The 26,636-nt window shown below is 48.7% G+C and overlaps 1 protein-coding gene across 4 annotated transcripts in view; it reads right to left on the reverse strand.

Moving 5' to 3' along the window:
* LOC139235688 (exocyst complex component 6B-like) overlaps positions 1–25,864 on the reverse strand; it is a 780,151-nt gene extending 754,287 nt beyond the window's left edge. The window contains exon 1 of one of the 4 annotated variants that reach the window (XM_070866730.1): positions 25,700–25,858. In XM_070866730.1, the coding sequence (XP_070722831.1) occupies positions 25,700–25,797 (98 nt within the window). In that variant the 5' untranslated portion in view covers positions 25,798–25,858. Of the gene's footprint in view, positions 1–25,699 lie in introns of all 4 variants that reach the window. The other 3 variants (XM_070866752.1, XM_070866759.1, XM_070866746.1) reach the window with 3 other exon arrangements.
* Positions 25,865–26,636: the final 772 nt, after the last annotated feature.

Genomic DNA, 26,636 nt, shown 5'->3' on the forward strand with positions numbered 1-26,636 from the left:
AAGTCCGGAAACGCCCGATCCCAGGTTGCGATATTTGTGGTTTTTGGACGTCACCTTGTAGTTCTTCTCCTCGCAGGCCTTGTAGTCCACACTTCTTCGCAACGCATGGTAAGCCTCCCTCTCTTGTTTTTGCAATGCAGTACGTCTGTAGTCTGTAACTGTACTTAATGTGAGCTTCCCGGCCTGTATCTTTTGCTACCATCTTCAAATTTGAAAAGGAATGTACAGTACTCAAAGCATAAAATATAATAAAAGCTTTTATTTGTAAAACAGTTAAGTTATGAAATATAAAGCAGTAAATGAAGGCTTTTATTTGTTAAACAGAGTAAAAATTATCAGGTACAGGAGCAGTTGGCTGGAGGTTGTGCTTGAGGTAGAGGGCTCAGCTATGATGTCTGGGGCTGATGTTGGGCCAGCAATAGGATTATCAACTGTGGAAATTATTGTGTAGTTGCACGCTGTAGGTCGTGGGTCTTCTGTTGCGACATCTTTTGAAGGATATTTAATATTGTTGTTTGTTTAAATAATTTGGGCTTTTCTTTCACTAATCTTTCCCGAATTCTGTCGACCTGCAGTATTTCATCTTCACTTATGAAGCTTCGTTGCTCTAAGGCGTGAATTAATTCTTGACAAAGATTGATTGCTTTGTTAATCATCACTTTTTCGACTTGATCACAGGCATCATCATCCTCCTCACTGCTTTCATCCTTTTCTTCTGGATGCAAAACCCTCTGCATGATTTCTTCATCTGTCACTTCATGCACAATGGGGGCATCGTTGTCTATGTCCATGACTTCTGCGACATTGTTCTCATTCAATTCCTGCGCAGCTTCGCAAGTCAGCCCTCTTGTATAATCTAAAAGTTGAGCAATCATTGCTTTCTCCCTGGACACACGAAAGCCTTGAAAGTCCCGAGGAGCAGCATCGGCATCATCGGCAGCAAACTTAGTTGCTGGCCAGATGTTTATGCCAAGCATTGACCAAGGTGTCTGCAGTTACCAAGTTCCAGGCATCCGCAGCTGCCCATATGGCGACTTTGATAGCTTTTATTCCTATGCCTGTGTTCACAGCATTAAGTAAACAACTCATAAACTCGTTTTTGTACAGACACTTCATCGCTCTCAAAATTATTTGGTCCACTGGCTGTATCAGTGATGTAACATTTGGTGGTAAGTAGATTTCATGGCCATTATCCTTTACCAGAAGCTCAGCATCGGAATGTGCTGAGCAATTGTCTAGCAGCAAGTATATTTTGCAGTTTTCCTCAAGGCCAGCTTCCGTGCAATGAGCACAGGCCTGAGGGACAAAATTCTTCTCAAACCAGTTCAGAAAGATTACCCTGGTTACCCATGCTTTCTTATTGGCATAATAATGCACTGGCAATACTCTCAAACCCTTGAAGCATCTTGGACGCTGGCTTCTCCCAATGACCACAAGCTTACACCTGTGTCCCAGCTGCATTTGCAGCAGCAAGCACAGTCAATCTATCCTTGGCATCTTTAATACCTTCTGGCAGCATTTCTTCAGCTGCTGCTAATGTCTTTCGCGGTGCGAAGTGCCAAAACAGTGCTGTCTGCTCAGCATTGTACATTTGCTCAGGTGAAAGGTTTTCATCAGCAAATAGTTTAATGAACTCAGCAATATAATTTTCAGCTGCCTCATACTCTGCTGAGGCTTTCTCACCACATCCTTTCAGTTGCCTGATGCCATGACGCCTTTTAAATTTGGTTAGCCAACCAGAAGAGTACTTGCATGGAGATTCAGTCCCCAGTTGTGTATGGAATATTATAGTTTGTTGCACCACAATTGGGCCAGACAAAGAAACCTTTTCACTTTGCCTCTGTTACCACCATTCCATCACTGCTCGATCCAAATCATCACATTTCGGCTTATGCATACTTTTTCTCTTACTCATTTCCTTATGAACATCACTTTCCGCATAAAACTTCATGAGCTGTTTTTTCTGTTTTCTAATATCATTGATGGTGGAGAGTCCAACACCATACTCCTCACTCAATCTTCTCACTGAGGTACCTCGATCTAATCTCTAGAGTAACTCCACTTTCTTGGCAATTGAAAGTGAACTATGCTCCCTCTTTCTGAGAATGCGTAAAGAAGGGTTGCGAATGTGGTAGATGGATAGAGAATGTGGCAAAAGGATGGAGATAGGGAATCATGGGAAAATAGCTAAAGAAATGTCAAGATGCAGACAACTGCAGAATCGACAGAAAAAAAAGGGGTTACCAAGAGTTGAAGTTGAGGTTAGACACGGGTCATGAGAAGGATGCAAGGCAGCACAAAGAAAGAAAGCAATCCTAGATAGGAAGGGGAAAAGTAATAGCTTTTACTGATAAGGAGGAAGGGAAACTAATTGGGTTCTTTACTGATAAGGGAAGACAGTGTAGCAAAGCTATAACGAACCTGACCTGACACCAGCCCTAATTGGGAGACTTTCTTGCCTGCCATTGGATGTACTCGGGGGGGGGGGGGGGGGGGGGGGGGAGGCAGAAAGGGATTGGATAGACCAAGTGCTAATCAAATGTGCTGTGTTTTGAAAATGTATAACTACTGTGCTTTTCGCGCTGTAAAGGGACTTGTCCAGGGGAAGGTAAACAGGCTCTGATTGAGAGTGTCCCTTTGTCTTGACAAGTCCCGGCCAGAGAATCTTCAATAAAGGTCCTTTACAGAAAAGGCAAGGTGTTCGTGTCAGTGTATTTGCTGAAACAGATTGAGGGAACAAGAATCCGTATTAACATTTCCTTTATCTGAACCCATTGGGGTACCTGTATCTGTTGGCCTATTTGACATGTTTGCAATGACAGCACAAATTCACAATCTTTACCTGCGCAGATCCTTAAATTGGGAAAAGCACCACAGCAATGGAGTCAAGTTGGGTGGGGTCTGATCATGGGTTGTAGGTGGGTCAGCTGGGGTGGCCCTATAATGTTTAATGCCACTATTTTTTTAAATGCTGAATTTAAAAGTGCATGTACAGTACAGGTGCAGGTCGTACGTTTTATTACAGGTACATGTACAGGTGTGCAAACTTAAAATCGCAATCTGGTCGGGTGAGGTGGGGTCAGCTCCGCTCGGAGTCATGAGACGTGACGATCCGATTGGGCAGTTGCTGCTTTGGGGAGCTGCTGTGTGCTGTGCAGAGTTAGATTCTGGCCGAAAGGACTTATGTGCTGTGCAGAGTTAGATTCTGGCCGAAGGGGTTTGTGTGCTGTGCAGAGTTTGATTCAGGCCAAAAGGGTTTGTGTGCTGTGCAGAGTTAGATTCAGACCAAAGGGACTGTGTGCTGTGCAGAGTTAGATTCTGGCCGAAGGGGTTTGTGCACTGTGCAGAGTTTGATTCAGACCAAAGGGACTTGTGTACTGTGCAGAGTTTGATTCAGGCCGGAGAATTGTGCACTGGGCAGAGTTTGACTCAGGCCGGGGAATTGTGTGCTGTGCAGAGTTAGATTCAGGCCGGGGAATTGTGTGCTGTGCAGAGTTTGACTCAGGCCGGAGAATTGTGTGCTGTGCAGAGTTTGATTCAGGCCGGAGAATTGTGTGCTGTGCAGAGTTAGATTCAGGCCGGGGAATTGTGTGCTGTGCAGAGTTTGACTCAGGCCGGAGAATTGTGTGCTGTGCAGAGTTTGATTCAGGCCGGGGAATTGTGTACTGTGCAGAGTTAGATTCAGGACAGAGAATTATGTACTGTGCAGAGATGCTGCGGACCCAGGAGCAGTGGTGCAGTTGAGAATGTGTAAAGAAGGGTTGCGAAAGTGGTAGATGGATAGAGAAGGTGGCAAAAGGATGGAGATAGGGAATCATGGGAAAATAGCTAAAGAAATGTCAAGATGCAGACAACTGCAGAATCAACAGAAAAAAAAAGGGTTACCAAGAGTTGAAGTTGAGGTTAGACACAGGTCATGGGAAAGCCCAAGGCAGCACAAAGAAAGAAAGCAATCCTAGATAGGAAGGGAAAAGTAATAGCTTCTACTGATAAGGAGGAAGGGAAACTAATTGGGTTATTTACTGATAAGGGAAGACAGTGTAGCAAAGCTATAACTAACCTGACCTGACACCAGCCCTAATTGGGAGACTTTCTTGCCTGCCATTGGATGTACTCTGGGGGGAGGCAGAAAGGGATTGGATAGACCAAGTGCTAATCAAATGTGTTTTGTTTTGAAAATGTATATCTACTGTGCTTTTCGCGCTGAAAAGGGCTTGTCCAGGAGAGTGTCCCTTTGTCTTGACAAGTCCCGGCCGGAGAATCTTCAATAAAGGTCTTTTACAGAAAAGGCAAGAGGTGTTCGCGTGTCAGTGTATTCGCTGAAACAGATTGAAGGAAAAAGAATCCGTATTAACACAGTGACTGTGAAGATCTGGCCTGGAACAGGTAGGATTAGCGTTTTTATTCTTGCAATTTTTGCCACTGTACAGTAGTTGAATTTCATTTTTTGACTTTTCACTGGGCCCGGCTGGCGGCAGTAATGGTTTGACAGGGTGTCCAGATTCCGGAACATTTTATGGATTCCAGACAACACTGCCACCAATCTTCCCGGAGTCCGTATTCCGGAACTCTGGATTTTAAACGCTCAACCCCCTGTGCTTGCGACATGAGAATCAGGAATAATTTATAAAACCGTTTATTAAAAAGTGCTATGACTTTCTGCAGAGTCTACAGCAAGGTGTTTTGTGAAGAACTGCTGGACATCTTTCCCTGGAACCTCTCCATGAATCAGTAAAAGGTCTGCTCCTGGAGACTGTGGTACTTGGAAGAGGGGACTGAGTGTAACATAGACAAGTTTGCTGACGATACAAAGATGGGAGGAAAAGCAATGTGTGAGGACACAAAAAATCTGCAAAAGGACATAGACAGGCTAAGTGAGTGGACAAAAATTTGGCAGATGGAGTATAATGTTGGAAAGTGTGAGGTCATGCACTTTGGCAGAAAAAAATCAAAGAGCAAATTATTAGTTAAATGAAGAAAGATTGCAAAGTGCTGCAGTACAGCGGGACCTGGGGGTACTTGTACATGAAACACAAAAGAATAGTATGCAGGTACAGCAAGTGATCAGGAAGCAGGAAGGCCAATGGTATCTTGGCCTTTATTGCAAAGGGGCTGGAGTATAAAAGCAGGGAAGTCTTGCTGCAGCTATACAGGGTATTGGTGAGGCCTCACCTGGAATACTGCGTGCAGTTTTGTTTTCCATATTTACGAAAGGATATACTTGCTTTGGAGGCAGTTCAGAGAAGGTTCACTAGGTTGATTCCGGAGATGAGGGGGTTGACTTATGAGGAAAGGTTGAGTAGGTTGGGCCTCTACTCATTGGAATTCAGAAGAATGAGAGATGATCTTATCGAAACGTATAAGATTGTGAGGGGGCTTGACAAGATGGATGCAGAGAGGATGTTTCCACTGATGGGGGAGACGAGAACTAGAGGGCATGATCTTAGAATAAGGGGCCGCCCATTTAAAACTGAGATGAGGAGAAATTTCTTCTCTCAGAGGATTGTAAATCTGTGGAATTCACTGCCTCAGAGAGCTGTGGAAGCTGGGTCATTGAATAAATTTAAGACAGAAATAGACAGTTTCTTAAATGATAAGGAGATAAGGGGTGATGGGGAGCAGGCGGGGAAGTGGAGCTGAGTCCATGATCAGATCAGCCATGATCTTATTAAATGGCGGTGCAGGCTCGAGGAGCCATATGGCGTACTCCTGCTCCTATTTCTTATGTTCTTATGTGAGTAATAAGCAGTACAGTTCGTTGTCCACATCTCGAGTCATCGGAGCGCAGGAGCAGCAGGAGGCCATTCAGCCCCTCGAGCCCACTCACACATTAAGCACCAAGCTCTGGTCTGTAAGGAGAATTCCCCACCCACTCTCTCCCGACAGTGCGGAGTTTCGCCAGGTTACACTACTGGCTGCTGGCTACCTTCTAGAAACCCACCCAAACCTAGACATCTACTTCGGAAACCGATATTGTCTTCACCTGCTCTTCACACGCATGTGCTTCCTAGCTGCACAGCGATCAGAAGCAGGAGTCCCGCTCTGAACACAGAGGCGCTGAAGCCAAATAAAGGCTATCAGAGCTGAGAATAGGTAACTCAGCACAGAGTCAACCTGCACTATTTTGGTCTGTACCTAAACCCATGGGGCCGCAGAGGAGTGACTTGCAAGGAGTGATTAAAACTCACACCCCACTTCTGGACAGCACTCCGATTTCCTACACGTTTGGTCCCTTGAGTAGGTCTGCTGATAAGGACACCCCTTTGACTAGCAGCACTTGCAGAGAGGTACAGAAGCGGTGTCAGTCTGGTTCAGTGGCGGTACTCTCAGACGGTCGTGGGTTGAAGCCCCACTGCAGAGGCTTGAGCACATAATCTAGGCTTGTGCTCCAGTGCAGTATTGAGGGAGTGCTGCACTGTCAGAGAAGCCATTTTTCTGATGAGGCGTTAAACCGAGGTGCTGGCCGTCTGTTCCAATGGCACTATTCTGAGAACAACAGGGGTGTTCTCCCATTGTCGTGGCCAACACTCATCCCTCAAACAACTTCTTTCTTTCTATATATAGGGGAACGGTAGTTTAGTGGTTATGTTACTGGACTAGTGACCCAGAACATAGTCTGCTCCACAATGACATGAAAGCCATGATTCTAACCAATGGATCCACCACAGATCCAATCCACGTCCGGACCAGGGTCAAGCAAGGCTGCGTCATCGCACCAACGCTCTTTTCGCTCTTCCTTGCTTCAATGCGGCATATCATCCTCAGCAAGCTCCCCGCTGAAGTGGAGCTAAATTATAGAGCAGATGGGAATCTGTTCAACCTCCGCCTCCAGGCCAGATCCAAGGTCATCCCATCCTCTGTCATTGAACAACAGTACATGGACGATGCTTGCATCTGCACACACTCGGAGGTCGAACTCCAAGCCATTGCCAACAACTTCACCGAGGCGTACAAGAGCATGGGCCTTACTCTAAGCATCCGTACGACAAAGGTCCTCCACCAACTTGATCCCGCCACACAGCACTGCCTCCCAATTATTAAAATCCATGACGAGGCCTTGGACACGTGGACCACTTCCCATACCTCGGGAGCCTACTGTCAGTAAGAGCAGACATTGACGACGAGGTCCAACACCACCTTCAGTGTGCCAGCACAGCCATCGGCCGCCTGAGGAAGAGAGTGTTTGAAGATCAGAACCTCAAATCCAGCACCAAGCTTATGGTCTAGTAGTGATACCCACCCTCCTATATGGCTCAGAGACGTGGACGCCTCAAAATGCTGGAGAAGTACCACCAGCGCTGCCTCCGCAAGATCCTACAAATCCATTGGCAGAACAGACGCACCAACATCAGTGTTCTTACTCAGGCCAACATCCCCAGCATCGAAGCATTGACCACGCTAGATCAGCTCTTCATAGCGAGGGGATTTGAGTATAGGAGCAGGGAGGTCTTACTGCAGTTTTACAGGGCCTTGGTGAGGCCTCACCTGGAATATTGTGTTCAGTTTTGGTCTCCTAATCTGAGGAAGGACGTTCTTGCTATTGAGTGCAGCGAAGGTTCACCAGACTGATTCCCAGGATGGCAGGACTGACATACAAGGAGAGACTGGATCAACTGGACCTTTATACATTGGAGTTTAGAAGGATGAGAGGGGATCTCATAGAAACATATAAGATTCTGACAGGACGGGACAGGTTAGATGCGGGTAGAATGTTCCCGATGTTGGGGAAGTTCAGAAACAGGGGACACAGTCTTAGGATAAGGGGTAGGCCATTTAGGACTGAGATGAGAAGAAACTTCTTCACTCAGAGAGTTGTTAACCTGTGGAATTCCCTGCCGCAAAGAGTTGTTGATGCCAGTTCATTGGATATATTCAAGAGGGAGTTAGATATGGCCCTTATGGCTAAGGGGATCAAGGGATATGGAAAGAAACAGGAAAGGGAATGATCAGCCATGATCGTATTGAATGGTGGTGCAGGCTCGAAGGGCCAAATGGCCTACTCCTGCACCTATTTTCTATGTTTCTATGTCTGTGTTTCTATCCCCATATCCCGTGATTCCCTTAATATCCAAAAATATACTCAAAGACTGAGGCTCCACAGCCCTCTGGGGTAGAGAATTCCAAAGATTCACCACCCTCTGAGTGAAGAAATATCTCCTCATCTCAGTCCTAAATGGCTGACCCCTTATTCTGAGACTGTGACCCCCCCTGGTTCTAGCCTCCCCAGCCAGAGGAAATATCCTTCCTGCATCTACCCTGTCAAGCCCTGGAAGAATTTTGTTTGTTTCAATGAGATCACCTCTCATTCGTCTAAACACTCGAGAATATAGGCCTGATCTACACAATCTCTCCTCATAGGACACTCCCCCCATCCCAGGAATGTCTGGTGAACCTCTGTTGCACTCCCTCAATGGCAAGTATATCCTTCCTTAGGTAAGGAGATCAAAACTGTACACAAACTCCAGGTGCGGTCTCATCAGGGTCCTATATAATTGCAGAAAGACATCTTTACTCTTTACGCTAACATTCCATTTGCACATACCTGTATCGTGTTATAGTGGGGAACTTTCCTGAAGGGCAGGTCTCGCTCATCCGACAGCCAGCTTTGAATACCCTTGAGATCAGAAGGTTGAGGGATGATCTAATCAAGGTCTTTAAAATGATAAGGTAGATCAATAGGTAGATACAGAGAAGCTGTTTCCTCTTGTGGGGAAATCCAGAACAAGGGGGCACAAAATTGGACACTGAGCCACTTAAGGAGATAGGAGGATAGGTGCAGGTAGAGGAGAAATCATAGAAATTTATAGCACAGAGGGAGGCCATTTCCGCCCATCGTGTCCGCGCCGGCCGACCAAGAGCTATCCAGATAAATCCCCGCTCTTGGTCCGTAGCCCTGTAGGTTATGGCACTTTAAGTGCACATCTAAATATTTTTTTAATGTGGTGAGGGTTTCTGCTTCTACCACCCTTTCAGGCAGTGAGTTCCAGACCCCCACTACCCTCTGGGTAAAGAAATTTCCCCTCATATCTCCTCTATATCTCCCTCCAATTACTTTAAGTCTATGCCCCCTGGTTGTTGACCCCTCTGCCAAGGGAAATAGGCCCTTCCTATCAACTCTATCCAGGCCCCTCATAATTTTATACACCTCAATCAGGTCTCCCCTCAGCCTCCTCTGTTCCAAAGAAAACAGACCCAGCATCTCCAATCTTTCTTCATAGCCAAAATTCTCCAGTCCAGGCAACATTCTTGTAAATCTCCTCTGCACCCTTTCCAGTGCAATCACATCTTTCCTGTAATGTGGTGACCAGAACTGCACGCAGTACTCCAGCTGTGGCCTAACCAGTGTTTTATACAGTTCAAGCATAACCCCCGCCCCCGCTCTTGTATTCCATGCCTCGACTAATAAAGGCAAGTATTCCATATGCTTTCTTAACCACCTTATCTACCTGGCCTGCTACCTTCAGGGATCTGTGGACCAGCACTCCAAGATCCCTTTGTTCTTCTACACTTTTCAGTGTCATACCATTTAACGTGTATTCCCTTGCCTTGTTAGACCTCCCCCAAATGCATTACCTCACATTTATTCGGATTGAATTCCATTTGCCACTGTTCTGCCCACCAGTTCATTGATATATTCCTGTAGTCCGCAGCTTTCTTCATTATCAACCAACAGCCTATTTTAGTGTCATCTGCAAACTTCTTAATCATAACCCCAGACATTCAAGTCCAAGTCATTGATATATATCACAAAAAAGCAAGGGACCCAGCACTGAGCCCTGCAGAACCCCACTGGATATAGCCTACCAGTCACAAAAACACCCACCAATCTTTGCTTCATGTCTCTGAGCCAATTTTGGATCCAACTTGCCACTTTGCCCTTGATCCCATGGGCTTTTACTTTTGTGACCAGACTGCCATGTGGGACCAGATCAAAAGATTTGCTAAAATCCATATACACAACATCATCGACTCTCTTGGTTGCCTTCTCGAAAAATTCAATCAAGTTCGTCAGACACGACCTTCCCTTAACAAATCCATGCTGACTGTCCTTGATTAATCCATGTCTTTGCAAATGAAGATTTATCCTGTCCCTCAGGATTTTTTAGGCTGACTGGCCTATAATTACTCAGTCTATTCATTTCTCCTTTTTTAAACAAAGGCACAACAGAAGGAAAGAGAGATAGAGAGGCGCAGAGGTTTAGGGAGGGAATTCCAGAGCTTGGGGCCTTGGCAGCTGAAGGCATGGCTGCCAATGAAAACTGGGATGTTCAAGAGGCCAAAATTGGAGGAGCGCAGAGGTTTAGGAAGGTTGTCGGGCTGGAGGAGGTTACAGAGGGAGAGGTGAGGCCATTTGAAAACGATGATGAGGATTTTAAAATCAAGGCATTGCCAGACCGGGATCCAATGTAGGTCAGGGAGCACAGTGGGCCATGCAAATCCCCTGGGAGGACAGACGCACCAACATTATCGTCCTCGACCAGGCCAACATCCCCAGCATTGAAGCACTGACCACACTCGATCAGCTCCGCTGGGCAGGCCACATTGTTCGCATGCCTGACACGAGACTCCCAAAGCAAGCGCTCTACGGAACTCCTTCACACAAACGAGCCAAAGGTGGGCAGAGGAAACGTTTCAAGGACAGCCTCAAAGCCTCCCTGATAAAGTGCAACATCCCCACTGACACCTGGGAGTCCATGGCCAAAGACTGTCCTAAGTGGAGGAAGTGCATCTGGGAGGGCGCTGAGCACCTCGAGTCTCGTCGCCGAGAGCATGCAGAAATCAAGCGCAGACAGCGGAAGGAGCATGCGGCAAACTAGTCTCACCCTCCCCTTCCCTCAACGATTGTCTGTCCCACCTGTGACAGGGACTGTGGTTCTCATATTGGACTGTTCAGTCACCTAAGGTTTCATTTTTAGAGTGGAAGCAAGTCTTCCTCGATTCCGAGGGATTGCCGATGATGATGACGGGTGAACGGGACGTGGTGCGAGTTAGGACACGCGAAGCAGAGTCTTGGATGAGCTCCAGTTTACGGATAGTCGAGTCTGGAGGTAACAGACATGTGGAACAGGGTGTCAGCTGATGAGCTGAGGCAGAGCTGCTCTCGCAGCAATGTGATAAAGGCTGTGGAGTTCTGGGCAGCAACTAATATTGTACAGTTTAATATATTTTACATCCTCGTGTGTGGGTGTTGTTGAAGACAGGTCTGAATGCGAGAATATTTCAGAAAAGCCCCTCTCTGACAGATCTGAACTCTGTTCCTGCCTGTTGCTAAATCAGCCTGTGGTGAGCACTGGCATCAAACCTCAATAATCCTGTTGTATATTTTACAGAGAACTAGATTGAGACATCAAAATTGTACGGTTGTGGTTAGGGTGTGGTTGGAAATGCTCCAGGTGAGTAGGAGAACGACTGTATACATCAGTCAGTGGGTCTGAAAGAACCCCCCACATCCTTCACTGTAGGAAATCTGATGGGAGGATTACTCAACAAAATGCACCGTAATTTGTGAATCTTACAGCACAGGAGGAGGCTACTTGACCCATCGTGCCTGTGCCGGCTCTTTGAAGAGCTATCCAATTAGTCCCACTACCCAGCTCTTTCCCCATAAACCAACAATTTCATCCCCTTAAAGTATTCATCCAATTCTCTTTTGAAAGTAACTATTGAATCTGCTTCCTTTCAGGCAGCATGTTCCAGATCATAACTTGCTGCGTTAAAAAAAAAAATTCTCATCTCACCTCTGGCTCTTTTGCTAATTATCTTAAATCTGTATCCTCTGGTGTATATAGTGTGTATATTAAACCTCTTGCAAGTCTGACCAACTTTTTCCATTTTAATTTTGTCTATCCATTTTTGTAATGCCAAACAGCCGATGTGTTGGCAGCGCTCTCGCCTCTGAGTCAGGAGGTTATGGGTTTGAGTGCAATTCCAGGGACTTGAACACATAACTCCAGGCTGACACTCCTAGTGCAGTGCTGAGGGAGTGCTGCACTGTCGGAGGTGCCGTCTTTCGGATGAGATGTTAAACCGAGGCCCCGTCTGCTCTCTCATGTGGAGGCAAAAGATACCATGGCACTATTTTGAATAGGAGCAAGGGACTTATCTCCGGTGTTCTGGCCAATATTTATCCCTCAATCAACATCACAAAAAGAAACAGATAATCGGGTCATTATCACATTGCTGTTTGTGGGAGCTTGCTGTGTGCAAATTGGCTGCCACGTTTCCTACATTACAACAGTGACTACACTTCAAAAAGTATTTCATTGGCTGTAAAGCGCTTTGGAACAACCTGAGGTCGTGAAAGGCACTAGAGAAATGCAAATCTTTCTTTTAAACACTGCAATTCCGCCCTCCCAAGAGCAAGCCACAGGCAGAAGATCGACATAAGGATTCATAGAAACATAGAAAATTGGTGCAGGAGTAGGTCTTTCGGCCCTTCGAGCCTGCACCGCCATTTAATATGATCATGGCTGATCATGCAACTTGAGTACCCCATTCCTGCTTTCTCTCCATACCCCTTGATCCCTTTAGCCATTAGGGCCATATCTAACTCCCTTTTGAATATATCTAACAAACTGGCCTCAACAACTTTCTGTGTTAGAGAGTTCCACAGGTTCACAATTCTCTGAGTGAAGAGGTTTCTCCTCATCTCGGTCCAAAATGGCTTACCCCTTACTCTTAGACTGTGACCCCTGGTTCTGGACTTGCCCAACATCAGGAACATTCTTCCTGCATCTAACCTGCCCAATCCCATCAGAATTTTATATGTTTCGATGAGGTCCCCTCTCATTCTTCTAAATTCCAGTGTATATAAGCCTAGTCGATCTTTCTTCATATCTAAGTCCTGCCATCCCAGGAATCAGTCTGGTGAACCTTCGCTGCACTCCCTCAATAGCAAAAATGTCCTTGCTCAGATTAGGAGACCAAAACTGTACACAATATTCAAGGTGTGGCCTCACCAAGGCCCTGTACAACTGCAGTAAGACCTCCCTGCTCCTATACTCAAATCCTCTCGCTATGAAGGCCAACATGCCATTTGCCTTCATCACCACCTGCTGTACCTGCATGCCAACTTTCAATGACTGATGTACCATGACACCCAGGTCTCATTGCACCTCCCCAGTTACTAATCTGTCACCATTCAGCGGCGTTACAAAATTAAGGAATGCAAGATTTTGAAATTAGGGACTGATTTATGTCTTGTGTGCCCTGGTCCAATTAACCTCTGCCCTCGAACCCTACCACATAGAGAGAATCCAGTCCTCTCTGGTTACAGGTGTGGTGCTGGAGGACTGCCGATGTTGTACCATTGTTTAAACAGGGAGAAAGGGATAGACCGTTAGTCAGCCTAACCTCAGTGCTGGGAAAATTATTGGGAAAAAGTCTGAGGGTCAGGATAAATCTTAATTTAGAAAGACATGGGTTAATACACAAGAACATAAGAAATAGGAGCAGGAGTAGGCCATACGGCCCCTCGAGCCTGCTCTGCCATTCAATAAGATCATGACAAATCTGATCATGGACTCAGCTCCACTTCCCTGTCCCCTCCCCATAACCCTTTATTCCCTTATCGCTCAAAAATCTGTATCTCCGCCTTAAATTTATTCAATGACCCAGCCTCCACAGCTCTATGGGGCAGAGAATTCCACAGATTTACAACCCTCTAAGAGAAGAAATTCCTCCTCAACTCAGTTTTAAATGGGCGGCCCCTTATTCTGAGACTATGCCCCCCAGTTTTACTTTCCCCGATGAGTGGAAACATCCTCTCTACATCTTGTCGAGCCCTCTCATTATCTTATATGTTTTGATAAGATCACCTCTCATTCTTCTGAACTCCAATGCGTATAGACCCAATCAACTCAACCTATCTTCATAAGTCAACACCCTCACCTCCAGATTCAACCTTGTGAACCTTCTCTGAACAGCCTCCAATGCAAGTATATCCTTCCCTAAATACGGAGACCTAAACTGCACGCAGTACTCGAGGTGTGGCCTCACCAATACCCTGTACAGTTGTAGCAGGACTTCTCTGCTTTTATACTCTATCCCCCTTGCAATAAAGGCAACATTCCATTTACCTTCCTGATTACTTGCTGTGCCTGCATACTAACTTTTTGTGTTTCATGCACAAGGACCTCCAGGTCCCTCTGTACTGAAGCACGGTGCAATTTTTCTCCAGTTAAATTAGAATCTGATTTTCTATTTTTTTCTGCCAAAGTGCATAACCTCACACTTTCCCACATTATACTCCATCTGCCAAATGTTCGCCCACTCACTTAGCCTGTCTATATCCCTTTGCAGATTTTTGTTATGTCCTCCTCACAATTTGCTTTCCCACCCATCTTTGTATCATCAGCAAATTTGGCTACATTACACTTGGTCCCTTCATCCAAGTCATTAATATAGATTGTAAATAGTTGAGGCCCCAGCACCGATCCCTGCGGCACCCCACTAGACACTGTTTGCCAACCGGAAAATGACCCATTTATCCCGATTCTCTGTTTTCTTACAGTTAGCCAATCCTCTATCCATGATCATATATTACCCCCAACCCCGTGAACTTTTATCTTGTGCAGTAACCATTTATGTGACACCTTATCGAATGCCTTCTGGAAATCCAAATACACCACATCCACTGGTTCCCCCTTATCCACCCTGCTCGTTACATCCTCGAAGAACTCCAGCAAATTTGTCAAACATGATTTCCCTTTCATAAAACCATGCTGACTCTGCTTGATTGAATTATGCTTTTCCAAATATCCTGTTACTGTCTCCTTAATAATGGACTCCAACATTTCCCCAAAGACAGATGTTAGGCTAACTGGTCTATAGTTTCCTGCTTTCAGTCTGCCTACATTTTTAAAATAGGGGCGTTACATTTGCATTTTCCAATCAGCTGGGACCTCCCCAGAATCCAGGGAATTTTGGTCGATTACAACCAATGCATCCACTATCTCTGCAGCCACTTCTTATTGGACCCTAGAATACAAGCCATCAAGTCCAGGACTTGTCCGCTTTTAGTCCTATTATTTTACCAAATACTACTTCTTTAGTGATAGTGATTGTATTAAGTTCCTCCCTTCCTGTAGCCCCTTGATTATCCACTAGTGGGATGTTTTTAGTGTCTTCTACTGTGAAGACCGATATAAAATATTTGTTCAATGTCTCTGCCATTTCCCTGTTCCCCATTATTAATTTTCCAGTCTCATCCTCTAGGGGACCAACATTTACTTTAGTCACTCTTTTCCTTTTTATGTATCTATAGAAACTCTTACTATCTGTTTTTATATTTAGTTTACTTTCATAATCTATCTTCCCTCTCAATTATTTTTTTAGTCGTTCTTTGCTGGCTTTTAAAAGTTTCCCAATCCTCTGGCCTCCCACTAGTCTTGGCCACATTGTATGTCCTGGTTTTCAATTTAATACCATCCTTTATTTCCTTAGTTAGCCACGATGGTTATCCCTTCTCTTACAGCCTTTCCTTCTCATTGGGATATATTTTTGTTGAGGGTTATGAAATATCTCCTTAAATGTCTGCCACTGCTCATCAACTGTCCCGCACTTTAATCTATTATCCCAGTCCACTTTAGCCAATTCCGCCTTCATACCTTTGTATCAAAGACAGTCAGCGTGTATTTGTTAATGGAAGGTCGTGTCTGACTAACTTGATTGAATTTTTCGAGGAGGTAACCAGGAGGGTCGATGAGGGTGTAGTGTATATGGATTTTATCAAGCCATTTGATAAGGTCCCACATGGCACTGGTCATGAAAGTAAAAGCCCATAGGATCCAGGACAAAGTGGTAAGTTAGATCCAAAACTGGCTCAGAGGCAGGAAGCAAAGGGTAATGGTTGATGGGTGTTTTTGTGACGGGAAGGCTGTATCCAGTGGGGTTCCGCTGGGTCCCTTGCTTTTTGTGGTATATATCAATGATTTAGACTTGAATGTAGGGGGCATGATTAAAAAGTTTGCCACTGATATAAAAATTGGCCGTGTGGTTGATAATGAAGATGAAAGCTGTAGACTGCAGGAAGATATCAATGAACTGGGCAGAACAGTGGCAAATGGAATTCAATCCGGAGAAGTGTGAGGTAATGCATTTAGGGAGGGCTAACAAGGAAAGGGAATACACTTTGGGCCCAAGTTTCGGCATCTGGTGAAAACTGAGCACCTCTGAGACTTACGTGACCTGCCTGGGCTCGAAGGTGCGCCGGAATATTCTGCAGCAATTTTCCGGTCCTCCTAGACCGTGGCGTGGCGCAGCTCCTCCCTGGGGAGAAGCAAGCCGATCGCAGCCTGCAGGGGGGCGGGGCTAGGGATCATTTTGTCAGTGCCGGCAGCGTTGCGCAGGTGCGTTGGAGCATGCGCGCCTGCGCAATGGCTCGGGGGAGCGTGGGTCGGGGGAAGCATGGGTACCGGGGGGGGGGAGGGGTGGCATGGGTATCGGGGGGGGGGGTGGTGGGGTGGGGGAAGTGTGGGTACTGGGGTGGGGGGGGGGGGAGTGGGGAGCATGGCAACAGGGATGGAGGGGCGTGGGTTGGGAGGCACTCGAAATGATTGAAGGGCCGGAGAAGAGAGCAGGGATGCCTCCTCCCAGCCTCCCCCCTCCACACACACAACCCCCCCTCCACACAAACACAACCCCCCCCTCCACACACACACAACCCCCCCTCCACACACACACAACCCCCCCTCCACACACACACAACCCCCCCCCTCCACACACACACACAACCCCCCCCTCCACACACACACACAACCCCCCCCTCCACACACACACACAACCCTCCCCTCCACACACACACAACCCCCCCTTCCACACACACACAACCCCCCCTTCCACACACACACACAACCCCCCCCCTCCACACACACACAACCCCCCCCCCTCCACACACACACAACCCCCCCCCCCTCCACACACACACACAACCCCCCCCCCCTCCACACACACACAACCCCCCCCCCCTCCACACACACACAACCCCCCCCTCCACACACACACAACCCCCCCCCTCCACACACACACAACCCCCCCCCTCCACACACACACAACCCCCCCCTCCACACACACACAACCCCCCCCTCCACACACACACAACCCCCCCCTCCACACGCACACAACCCCCCCCTCCACACGCACACAACCCCCCCCTCCACACGCACACAACCCCCCCTCTACACGCACACAACCCCCCCTTCACACGCACACAATCCCCCCTCCACACACACACAACCCCCCCCCTCCACACACACACAACCCCCCCCCTCCACACACACACACAACCCCCCTTTCCACACACCCTCCCACCCCACCCCACACACACACACACCCCCTCCCACACACCCCCACACATACACCCCCTCCTACACCCCCAGCCCCCCCACAAACACACCCCCTCCCACCCCCCCCCCCCACACATACCCCCCTCCCACACACACCCTCTCCCACACACACACACACCCTCCCACCCCCCCCACACACACCCTCCCACCTCCCCACACACCCTCCCACGTCCCACACACACCCCCACCCCCACACACACACACACACACACACACACACACACACACACATCCTCCCACCCCCCCACACACACCCTCCCACACACACCCGCACACCCCCTCCCACCCCCCCAACACACACACACACACCCCCCCACAGATACCCTCCAACACACACACACACACCCCCTCCCACCCCCCCAACACACACACACACCCCCACACACACACACACCCCCCCCCACACACACATCCCCTCCCACCCCCCCAACACACACACACACCCCCCCCCACACACACACACCCTCCCACCCCCCCCCCACACACACCCCCTCCCACCCACATACCCCCCCATACACACACAGACACACACCCCACCCCCCCACTGTCAGATACAGAGAGAGAGAGAGAGAGAGAGACACTGACAGAGACACCTTCCCTTCACATAAAGGTCGGACTTCTATTTTCTATTGATTGCTAACTTATTACATTGGTCTTGGTGCTTTAGGTGCAGGGTTCCTTCTATTTTTTATTAATTAATTGCTTATTACTTTTTGTGCTTCGTTTAGTGCTTGGTGCTTTAAATGTACTGCTTTGTTTAGTGCTTTAAATGTACTTTGCTTCTTTAATGTTGTTGTGAAGGTGTTTATGGAAAATCCTCTAACTTCCCTCCCCCCCTGTTGTGATGTTGATGTGTCCTTTGTGTTTAATGCTTCCCACCACCCCCCGTCTCTGGCTGTGCCTGCACTAAACTTAACTCTAGGTAAGGTTTTTCAGAACTTACAAAAGTGGACACTTACTCCATCCTAAGTTAGTTTGTAGTAAGTTTTCACTGCTGAAACTTGCAAAACAGGCCTGAGTGGCTGGACACACCCACTTTTGAAAAAAAAGTACCTTACCTAAAGCCAACCTAAACTAACTCACTAGAACTGGAGCAAACTAATATCCGAGAATTGCAATTTCTAACATACTCCAAACTAAACTAGTTGCTCCAAAAAACTAGAAGCAACTCCACCCGAAACTTGGACCCAATAAATGGTAGGACACTGAGAAGTGTAGAGGAACAAAGGGACCTTGGAGTGCATGTCCACATATCCCTGAAGGTAGCAGGCCAGGCAGATAAGGTGGTTAAGAAGGCATATGGAATATTTGCCTTTATTAGACAAGGTATAGAATACAAGAGCAGGGAGGTTACACTTGAACTGTATAAAACACTAGTTAGGCCACAACTTGAGTACTGCGTGCAGTTCTGGTCACCACATTACAGGAAAAAAGTGATTGCATTAGAGCGGGTACAGAGGAGATTTACGAGGATTGGAGAATTTTAGCTATGAGGAAAGGTAATAGGCTGGGTTTGTTTTTTTTGGAACAGAGGAAGCTGAGGAGAGACCTGACTGATGTGTATAAAATGGTGATAGAGTGGATAGGAAAGACCTATTAGCAGAGGGGTCACATAGATTTAAATTAATTTGTAAGAGGTTTAGAGGGGATTTGATGGGATATGTTTTCACCCAGAGGGCAGTGGGGGTCTGGAACTCAATGCCTGAAAGGGTGGTAGAGGCAGAAACCCTCACCACATTAAAAAATAATCTGGATGTGCACCTGAAGTGCTGTAACCTACAGGGTTACGGACCAAGAGCTGGAAGGTGGGATAAGGCTGGGTAACTCTTTGTCGGCTAGCACGGACATGATGGGCTGAAATGGCCTCCTTCTTTGCTGCAAATGTCTATAATTGTATTGTATGATTCTATGAGAACACATGATTTCCTATTAACGAAGTCATAACAGGTTGGTCAACAAATGAACGTATGCTGGGATGGCGAGTGCACATTAGATCATAAGAGTTAAGAACAGGAGTGGGCCAGATGGCCCCTCAGGCCTGCTCTGCCATTTAATAAGACCATGGTTGATCTTTGACCTCAACTCCACTTTCCTGCCCGATCCCCATATCCCTTGATTCCTCTAGAGTCCAAAAATCTATCGATCTCAGCCTTGAACATACTCAACCGAGTGAGCATACATAGCCCTCTGGGGCAGAGAATTCCAAAAATTCACAACCCTCTGAGTGAAAAAATTATTCCTCATCTCAGTGCTAAATGGCCAACTCCTTGCCCTACTTCTCGACTCACCAGCCAGGGGAAACAATCTCTCAGCATCTACCTTGTCAATCCCCCTCCGAATCTTATGTTTCAATGAGATCACCTCTCACTCTTCTAAACTCCAGAGTGTATAGGCCCATTCTACACAATCTCTCATCATAGGATAGCCAGCACTCTCATCGCAAGGATCAATCTAGTGAACCTTCAGTGCATCGCCTCCAAGGAAAGTGTATCCTTCCTTAGCTAAGAAAACCAGAACTGTGCACAGTATATCTGCCATATTAACCGAAGTAACAGAGACTGCATATCAGAAATAATCTATCGGCTGTGAAGCACTTTGGGACATCCAGAGATGACATATCAAAGCAAACTCATTTTCTCTCCCTTACTGAGTCACTCTTCGCTCTCGATGGGTATTGTATTGCTATTTGGGATGTGCTCCTCAGCTTTAAGGGAGCGATATTGGCCAGGACACCAGGGATAATTCCTCTGCTCTTCTTCGAATAGCGCCATGGGATCTTTACGTCTACCTGAGGGGGCAGACGTGGCCTCGGTTTAACGTCTCATCCGAAAAGACGACACTTCAGACAGTGCAGCACTCCCTCGGCACTGGGCTCGGAGCCTTGATTATGTGCTCAGGTCTCTGAATTGCGGCTTGAGCCCACAATCTTCTGACTTGGAGACGCGAGAGAGAGAGAGAGAGAGAGAGCGACCCACTGATCCATGGCTGATACTCGGTAGGGATATTGGTCGAGCGACAATGAATGATAAGTCAGGATGATGTGTGACTTGGAGGTGATGGTATTCCCGTGAATGCTGCTCGTGTCCTGCTTGGTGGCGTAGGTTGCAGGGCCGGGAGCTGCAAGTATAATCATTCATTCATTCATAGGCAGTCCCTTGAGCGAGGATGACTTGCTTCCACAAGAGTTCACAGATGTTTCAATGAAGGACCCGATGTTCCAGTCCTGAACTCCAATCGAGGAGGAGGAAGATGCCTGTGCATGGATTTTTTTAACGTGTGGTGACCGTTACACATCAGCCACCACACGGACTTAACAAGCTAGGCCTTTATCCAGTGGCAAAGGTTGAACCAGGACGACTGGAGACCAGCTCTGCTGCACGGAACGAGCGCGCACACATATCGCAGTGTGGGCTGGCCCGTGCTGCCCCTGGGTCCTCGTCTCTTCTGGGCCATGGGGCAGTAACCTTGGGTGGATTGCTGCTGATTGGGGAGGTTACCCAATCTAACTGGTGGGGCTTCACCTGGTGAATTTATAACGGGGAACAAAGAAATGGCAGACCAATTGAACAAATATTTTGGTTCTGTCTTCACAAAGGAAGACACAAATAACCTTCCAGAAGTACTAGGGGACCGAGGGTCGAGTGAGAAGGAGGAACTGAAGGATATCCTTATGAGGCAGGAAATTATGTTAGGGGAATTGATGGGATTGAAGGCCGATAAATCCCCGGGGCCTGATAGTCTGCATCCCAGAGTACTTAAGAAAGTGGCCCTAGAAATAGTGGATGCATTGGTGATCATTTTCCAACAGTCTATCGACTCTGGATTAATTCCTATGGACTGGAGGGTAGCTAATGTAACACCACTTTTTAAAAAGGGAGGGAGAAAAAGGGTAATTATAGACCTATTAGCCCGACATCAGTAGTGGGGAAAATGTTGGAATCAATTTATTAAGGATGAAATAGCAGCGCATTTGGAAAGCAGTGACAGGATCGGTCCAAGTCAGCATGAATTGATGAAGGGGAAATCATGCTTGACAAATCTTCTGGAATTTTTTGAGGATGTAACTAGTAGAGTGAACAAGGGAGAACCAGTGGATGTGGCTTTTGACAAGATCCCATACAAGAGATTGGTGTGCAAAATCAAAGCACATGGTATTGGGGGTAATATACTGACGTGGATAGAGAACTGGTTGGCAGACAGGAAGCAGAGAGTCGGGATAAACGGGTCCTTTTCAGAATGGCAGGCAATGACTAGTGGGGTGCCTCAGGGCTCAGTGCTGGGACCCCAGCTCTTTACAATATACATGAATGATTTGGATGAAGGAATTGAGTGTAATATCTCCAAGTTTGCAGATGAAACTAAACTGGGTGGCGGCGTGAGCTGTGAGGGGGAGCTAGGAGGCTGCAGTGTGACTTGGACAGGTTAGATGAGTGAGCAAATGCATGGCAGATGCAGTATAATGAGGTTATCCACTTTGGGGGCAAAAACACGAAATTAGAATATTATCTGAATGGCGGCAGATTAGGAAAAGGGGAGGTGCAACAAGACCTGGGTGTCATGGTTCATCAGCCATTGAAAGTTGGCATACAGCAGGCGGTGAAGGCGGCAAATGGTATGTTGGCCTTCATAGCTAGGGGATTTGAGTATAGGAGCAGGGAGGTCTTACTGCAGGGGCCTCACCTGGAATATTGTGTTCAGTTTTGGTCTCCTAATCTGAGGAAGGACGTTCTTGCTATTGAGGGAGTGCAGCGAAGGTTCACCAGACTGATTCCCGGGATGGCAGGACTGACATATGAGGAGAGACGAGATCAACTGGGCCTTTATACATTGGAGTTTAGAAGGATGAGAGAGGATCTCATAGAAACATATAAGATTCTGACAGGACACGTTAGATGCGGGTAGAATGTTCCCGATGTTGCGGAAGTCCAGAACCAGGGGACACAGTCTTAGGATAAGGGGTAGGCCATTTAGGACTGATGAGGAGAAACTTCTTCACTCAGAGAGTTATTAACCTGTGGAATTCCCTGCCACAGAGAGTTGTTGATGCCAGTTTATTGGATATATTCAAGAGGGAGTTACGGCTAAAGGGATCAAGGGGTATGGAGAGAAAGTAGGAAAGGGGTACTGAGGGAATGATCAGCCATGATCTTATTGAATGGTGGTGCAGGCTCGAAGGGCCGAATGGCCTACTCCTGCACCTATTTTCTATGTTTCTCACCCTCTTTTTTTGTACATTATTTGCAGAATTGACCGTGTGTTTGGAGCACAATTCGTACGACCGGCATTTGCGAGCGAAAAAAGGGAGCTCTGTCGAAGATCTAAAGTCAGCGTCTCTTTAACCACAATGACAGATGACAGCATGGTCCCAATTCATGGCACTGGTCCAGCAGTCACAGCCCCGCACTGTGAATAGGCTTTGCAGAGGACAAGGGCAATCACACACAATTACCGCAGTGCCCAGTGCTAACTTCATGGAAAGAAAGACTTGCATTTATATTGCGCCTTTCACGTCCCAAAGCGCTTTGCAGCCAATCAAGTACTTTTTGAAGTGTCGTAACTGTTGTAATGAAGGAAACATGGCAGCCAATTTTGCACACAGCAAGCTCCCACACCCACAAACAGCAATCAGATTATCTGATCATTATCATCAGGGACTGCCTATGATGATGATAATGACCAGATAATCTGAATATGTGATGTTGGTTGAGGGATCCACCCGAGAGAGCAGACAGGGCCTCGGTTTAACGTCTCATCCGAAAGACGGCACCTCTAACAGTGCAGCACTCCCTCAGCACTGCACTGGAGTGTCAGCCTAGATTTTTGTGCTCAAGCCGCTGGAGTGGGACTTGAACCCACAACCTTCTGACTCAGAGGCAACAGTGCTAAGTACGTGAGCCACACATTAAAAAAAAATCAAAACACCATCCTGCACCCCTCCCCAAAGAGAGAGAGCTATCACTGCCAATTTATATTCCGAAGTCAGGTTTATTTTATAACCCAGCTAAGCAACACAGCTCAAAATCATCCTTTTCAGTAGCCCAAATTCAAAATAGGTCATTGTTAAACCGAGCTATTAGCAACCATGGGGTCAATAGTTACTGGTGCTGCCGTAGGCACTGAAGCACTGACCACATTTGATCAGCTCCGCTGGGCAGGCCACATTGCCCACATGCCAGACACGAGACTCCCAAAGCAAGCGCTCTACTCGGAGCTCCTTCACGGCAAGCGAGCCAAAGGTGGGCAGAGGGAACGTTACAGGGACACCATCAAAGCCTCCCTGATAAAGTGCAACATCCCCACCAACACCTGCGAGTCCCTGGCCAAAGACCGCCCTAAGTGGAGGAAGTGCACCCGGGAGGGCGCCAAGAGCATGCAGAAACAAAGCGCAGGCAGCGGAAGGAGCGTGCGGCAAACCAGTCCCACCCACCCTTTCCCTCAACAACTATCTGCCCACCTGTGACAGGGACTGTGGTTCCCATATTGGGCTGTTCAGCCACCTAAGGACTCATTTAAAATGAGTGTAAGCAAGTCTTCCTCGATTCCGAGGGACTGCCTATGATGATGATGATGAGACATGGATCACCATCGGTGACTGTTTCCTCTCATCCTTTAGTTTGTACAACTTTCCCGCTGATTCATAGCTCACAACTCCTAGCCCCAAACCACTGTCAACATCGGGGTTGAAACTTACAATGCAGATCACGGAGACATTCAGTTTATCATTTCACTGATCACATTGTTCTTTGACATGCCTGAGAATTGTACACACGCAGGAATACATTCGCTTTCTGGCAATCTGTAACAATTGGTGGAACTTAACTATTCAATATGTATTTACAACTCATTGCCCCTCCCCAGACTGGGTTAATGACAAGCATATATTCTATCCACCCCCACCCCCAGTGTATTAATCCTCATGTGGCTGCCAGTTTGGGACATGAAGAGCTGCCTGGGCCAGTGAGGGGAAGCAGGTACTGTTTGCTTGGAAGGTCCTGATTGGGGGGGGGGGAAGACAGCCCCAGCTGTATGGTTCCCAGTCGGGTGGTTACTTGGTGGGAGACGGTCCCCGGGGGTGAGAGGGGCTGGGCTGGGCTGGTCCTGAAGGAGGGGGTAACAGGAAAGGAGCCGGTCCCCAGAGGGGCAAGCTCGCCCTTACTCCCACCGCGACCACTCAATCTTCCCCAAGGCCCCTCCCCCTACCCCAGGCCTCTCCCCTATTTCAGGGCCCCACCCCTGGCTCCCGGGCCTCTTCCCGTCACTGGGGGCCCCTCCCAGTCACTGGGGCCCCTCCCCCAATCCCCGGGGGAAGCCTCCCAGGCCCCTCCCCTCACCCCAGGCCTCTCCCCTATCCCCGGGGGACGCCTCCCCTCCCCCTGGGGCCCTGTACCCAGGTCCTTCCCCTCACCCCAGGCCTCTCCCCTATTTCAGGGCCCCTCCAACTATCCCCGGGGGACGCCTCCCCTCCCCCTGGGGCCCTGTCCCCAGGCCCCTCCCCTCACCCCAGGCCTCTCCCCTATTTCAGGGCCCCTCCCCCTATCCCCGGGGGACGTCTCCCCTCCCCCTGGGGCCCTGTCCCCAGGCCCCTCCCCTCCCCTCTTTCAGGGCCCCTCCCCCTATCCCCGGGGGACGTCTCCCCTCCCCCTGGGGCCCTGTCCCCAGGCCCCTCCCCTCACCCCAGGCCTCTCCCCTATTTCAGGGCCCCTCCCCCTATCCCCGGGGGACGTCTCCCCTCCCCCTGGGGCCCTGTCCCCAGGCCCCTCCCCTCCCCTCTTTCAGGGCCCCTCCCCCTATCCCCGGGGGACGTCTCCCCTCCCCCTGGGGCCCTGTCCCCAGGCCCCTCCCCTCCCCTCCCCTCACCTCACCCCAGGCCTCTCCCCTATTTCAGGGCCCCTCCCCCTATCCCCGGGGGACGTCTCCCCTCCCCCTGGGGCCCTGTCCCCAGGCCCCTCCCCTCCCCTCCCCTCACCTCACCCCAGGCCTCTCCCCTATTTCAGGGCCCCTCCCCCTATCCCCGGGGGACGTCTCCCCTCCCCCTGGGGCCCTGTCCCCAGGCCCCTCCCCTCCCCTCCCCTCACCCCAGGCCTCTCCCCTATTTCAGGGCCCCTCCCCCTATCCCCGGGGGACGCCTCGCCTCGCCTCCCCCCGGAGCCCCGCCCCCTAACCCAGGTCCTTCCCCCATCCGTGGGGTCCATCCCTGGGGTCCCTCCCCCTGGGGCCCCGCCCCCTGTCCCCTCCCCCCTATCCCAAGGCCCCTCCCCTGGGGCCCCTCCCCCGGTGAGGAGTGCAGTGTGTGAGGGGCCCCCTGCGGGCGGTGACCCAGCGCCTCTCCCCCCACCCCCTCCGGGCCCGCCTACCGCAGCGTGGGACCGATGCAGGCCGAGTCCGTGCTCTCGATCTCCCGCAGGATGCGCTCGTGCTCCGCCGTCGTCTCCGGGATCTCCGCCTCCGCCATCTTGCGGCGCCCAGCCGCGCGTCGCTGCTCTGCGCGATGACGTCGGAGGGGAGGGGGCGGGGCGGACGTCAGCACGCAACAACAAAGGGAGGGAGTGCCGGGAGTTATAGTCATCGTTCCCTCTCCCATTGGTGGACTACATCTCCCAGCGCGCTTTGCGTGTCGGCGCCTGCGCGCTGTTCAATCAGTGGACTCCGACTCTCAAGCGCCTCCTTGTGGTTCCAGCTGGTATTGGTGACAGTGACTGTCTCCAGCCCCCATCACAACATGGGGAGAGCTGAATTCCAGAGCTGAGGTGACAGTGAGTGCCCTACCAATCAGAAAGAAAGTCTTACATTTATATTGCGCCTTTCACGGCCACCGAACATCTCAAAGCGCTTTACAGCCAATGAAGTACATTTTGGAGTGTAGTCACTGTTGTAATGTGGGAAACGTGGCAGCCAATTTGCGAACAACAAGCTCCCACAAACAGTGATGTGATAACGACCAGATCATGTTTTTGTTATATTGATTGAGGGATAAATATTGGCCAGGAAAATAGTGCCACAGGATCTTTTACGTCCACCTGAGAGGGCAAACAGGGCCTCGGTTTAACGTCTCATCCGAAAGACGGCACCTCCAACAGTGCAGCACTCCCTCAGCACTGCATTGGAGTGTCAGCCTAGATTTTTAAGCTCAAGCCCCTGGAGTGGGACTTGAATGCTTATGACTTATTGTGCAATCAGAAAGGGTTCATTAATAAACTTGTAGTAAACGGGCCTTTAGGGAAGAGTGACCATAATATGATAGAATTTTATATTGAGTTTGAAAGTGATTTAGTTAAATCTGAAACTAGGGTC

Source organism: Pristiophorus japonicus, chromosome 2 (assembly GCF_044704955.1).
Source record: "Pristiophorus japonicus isolate sPriJap1 chromosome 2, sPriJap1.hap1, whole genome shotgun sequence".
Taxonomy (NCBI): Eukaryota; Metazoa; Chordata; class Chondrichthyes; family Pristiophoridae; genus Pristiophorus; species Pristiophorus japonicus.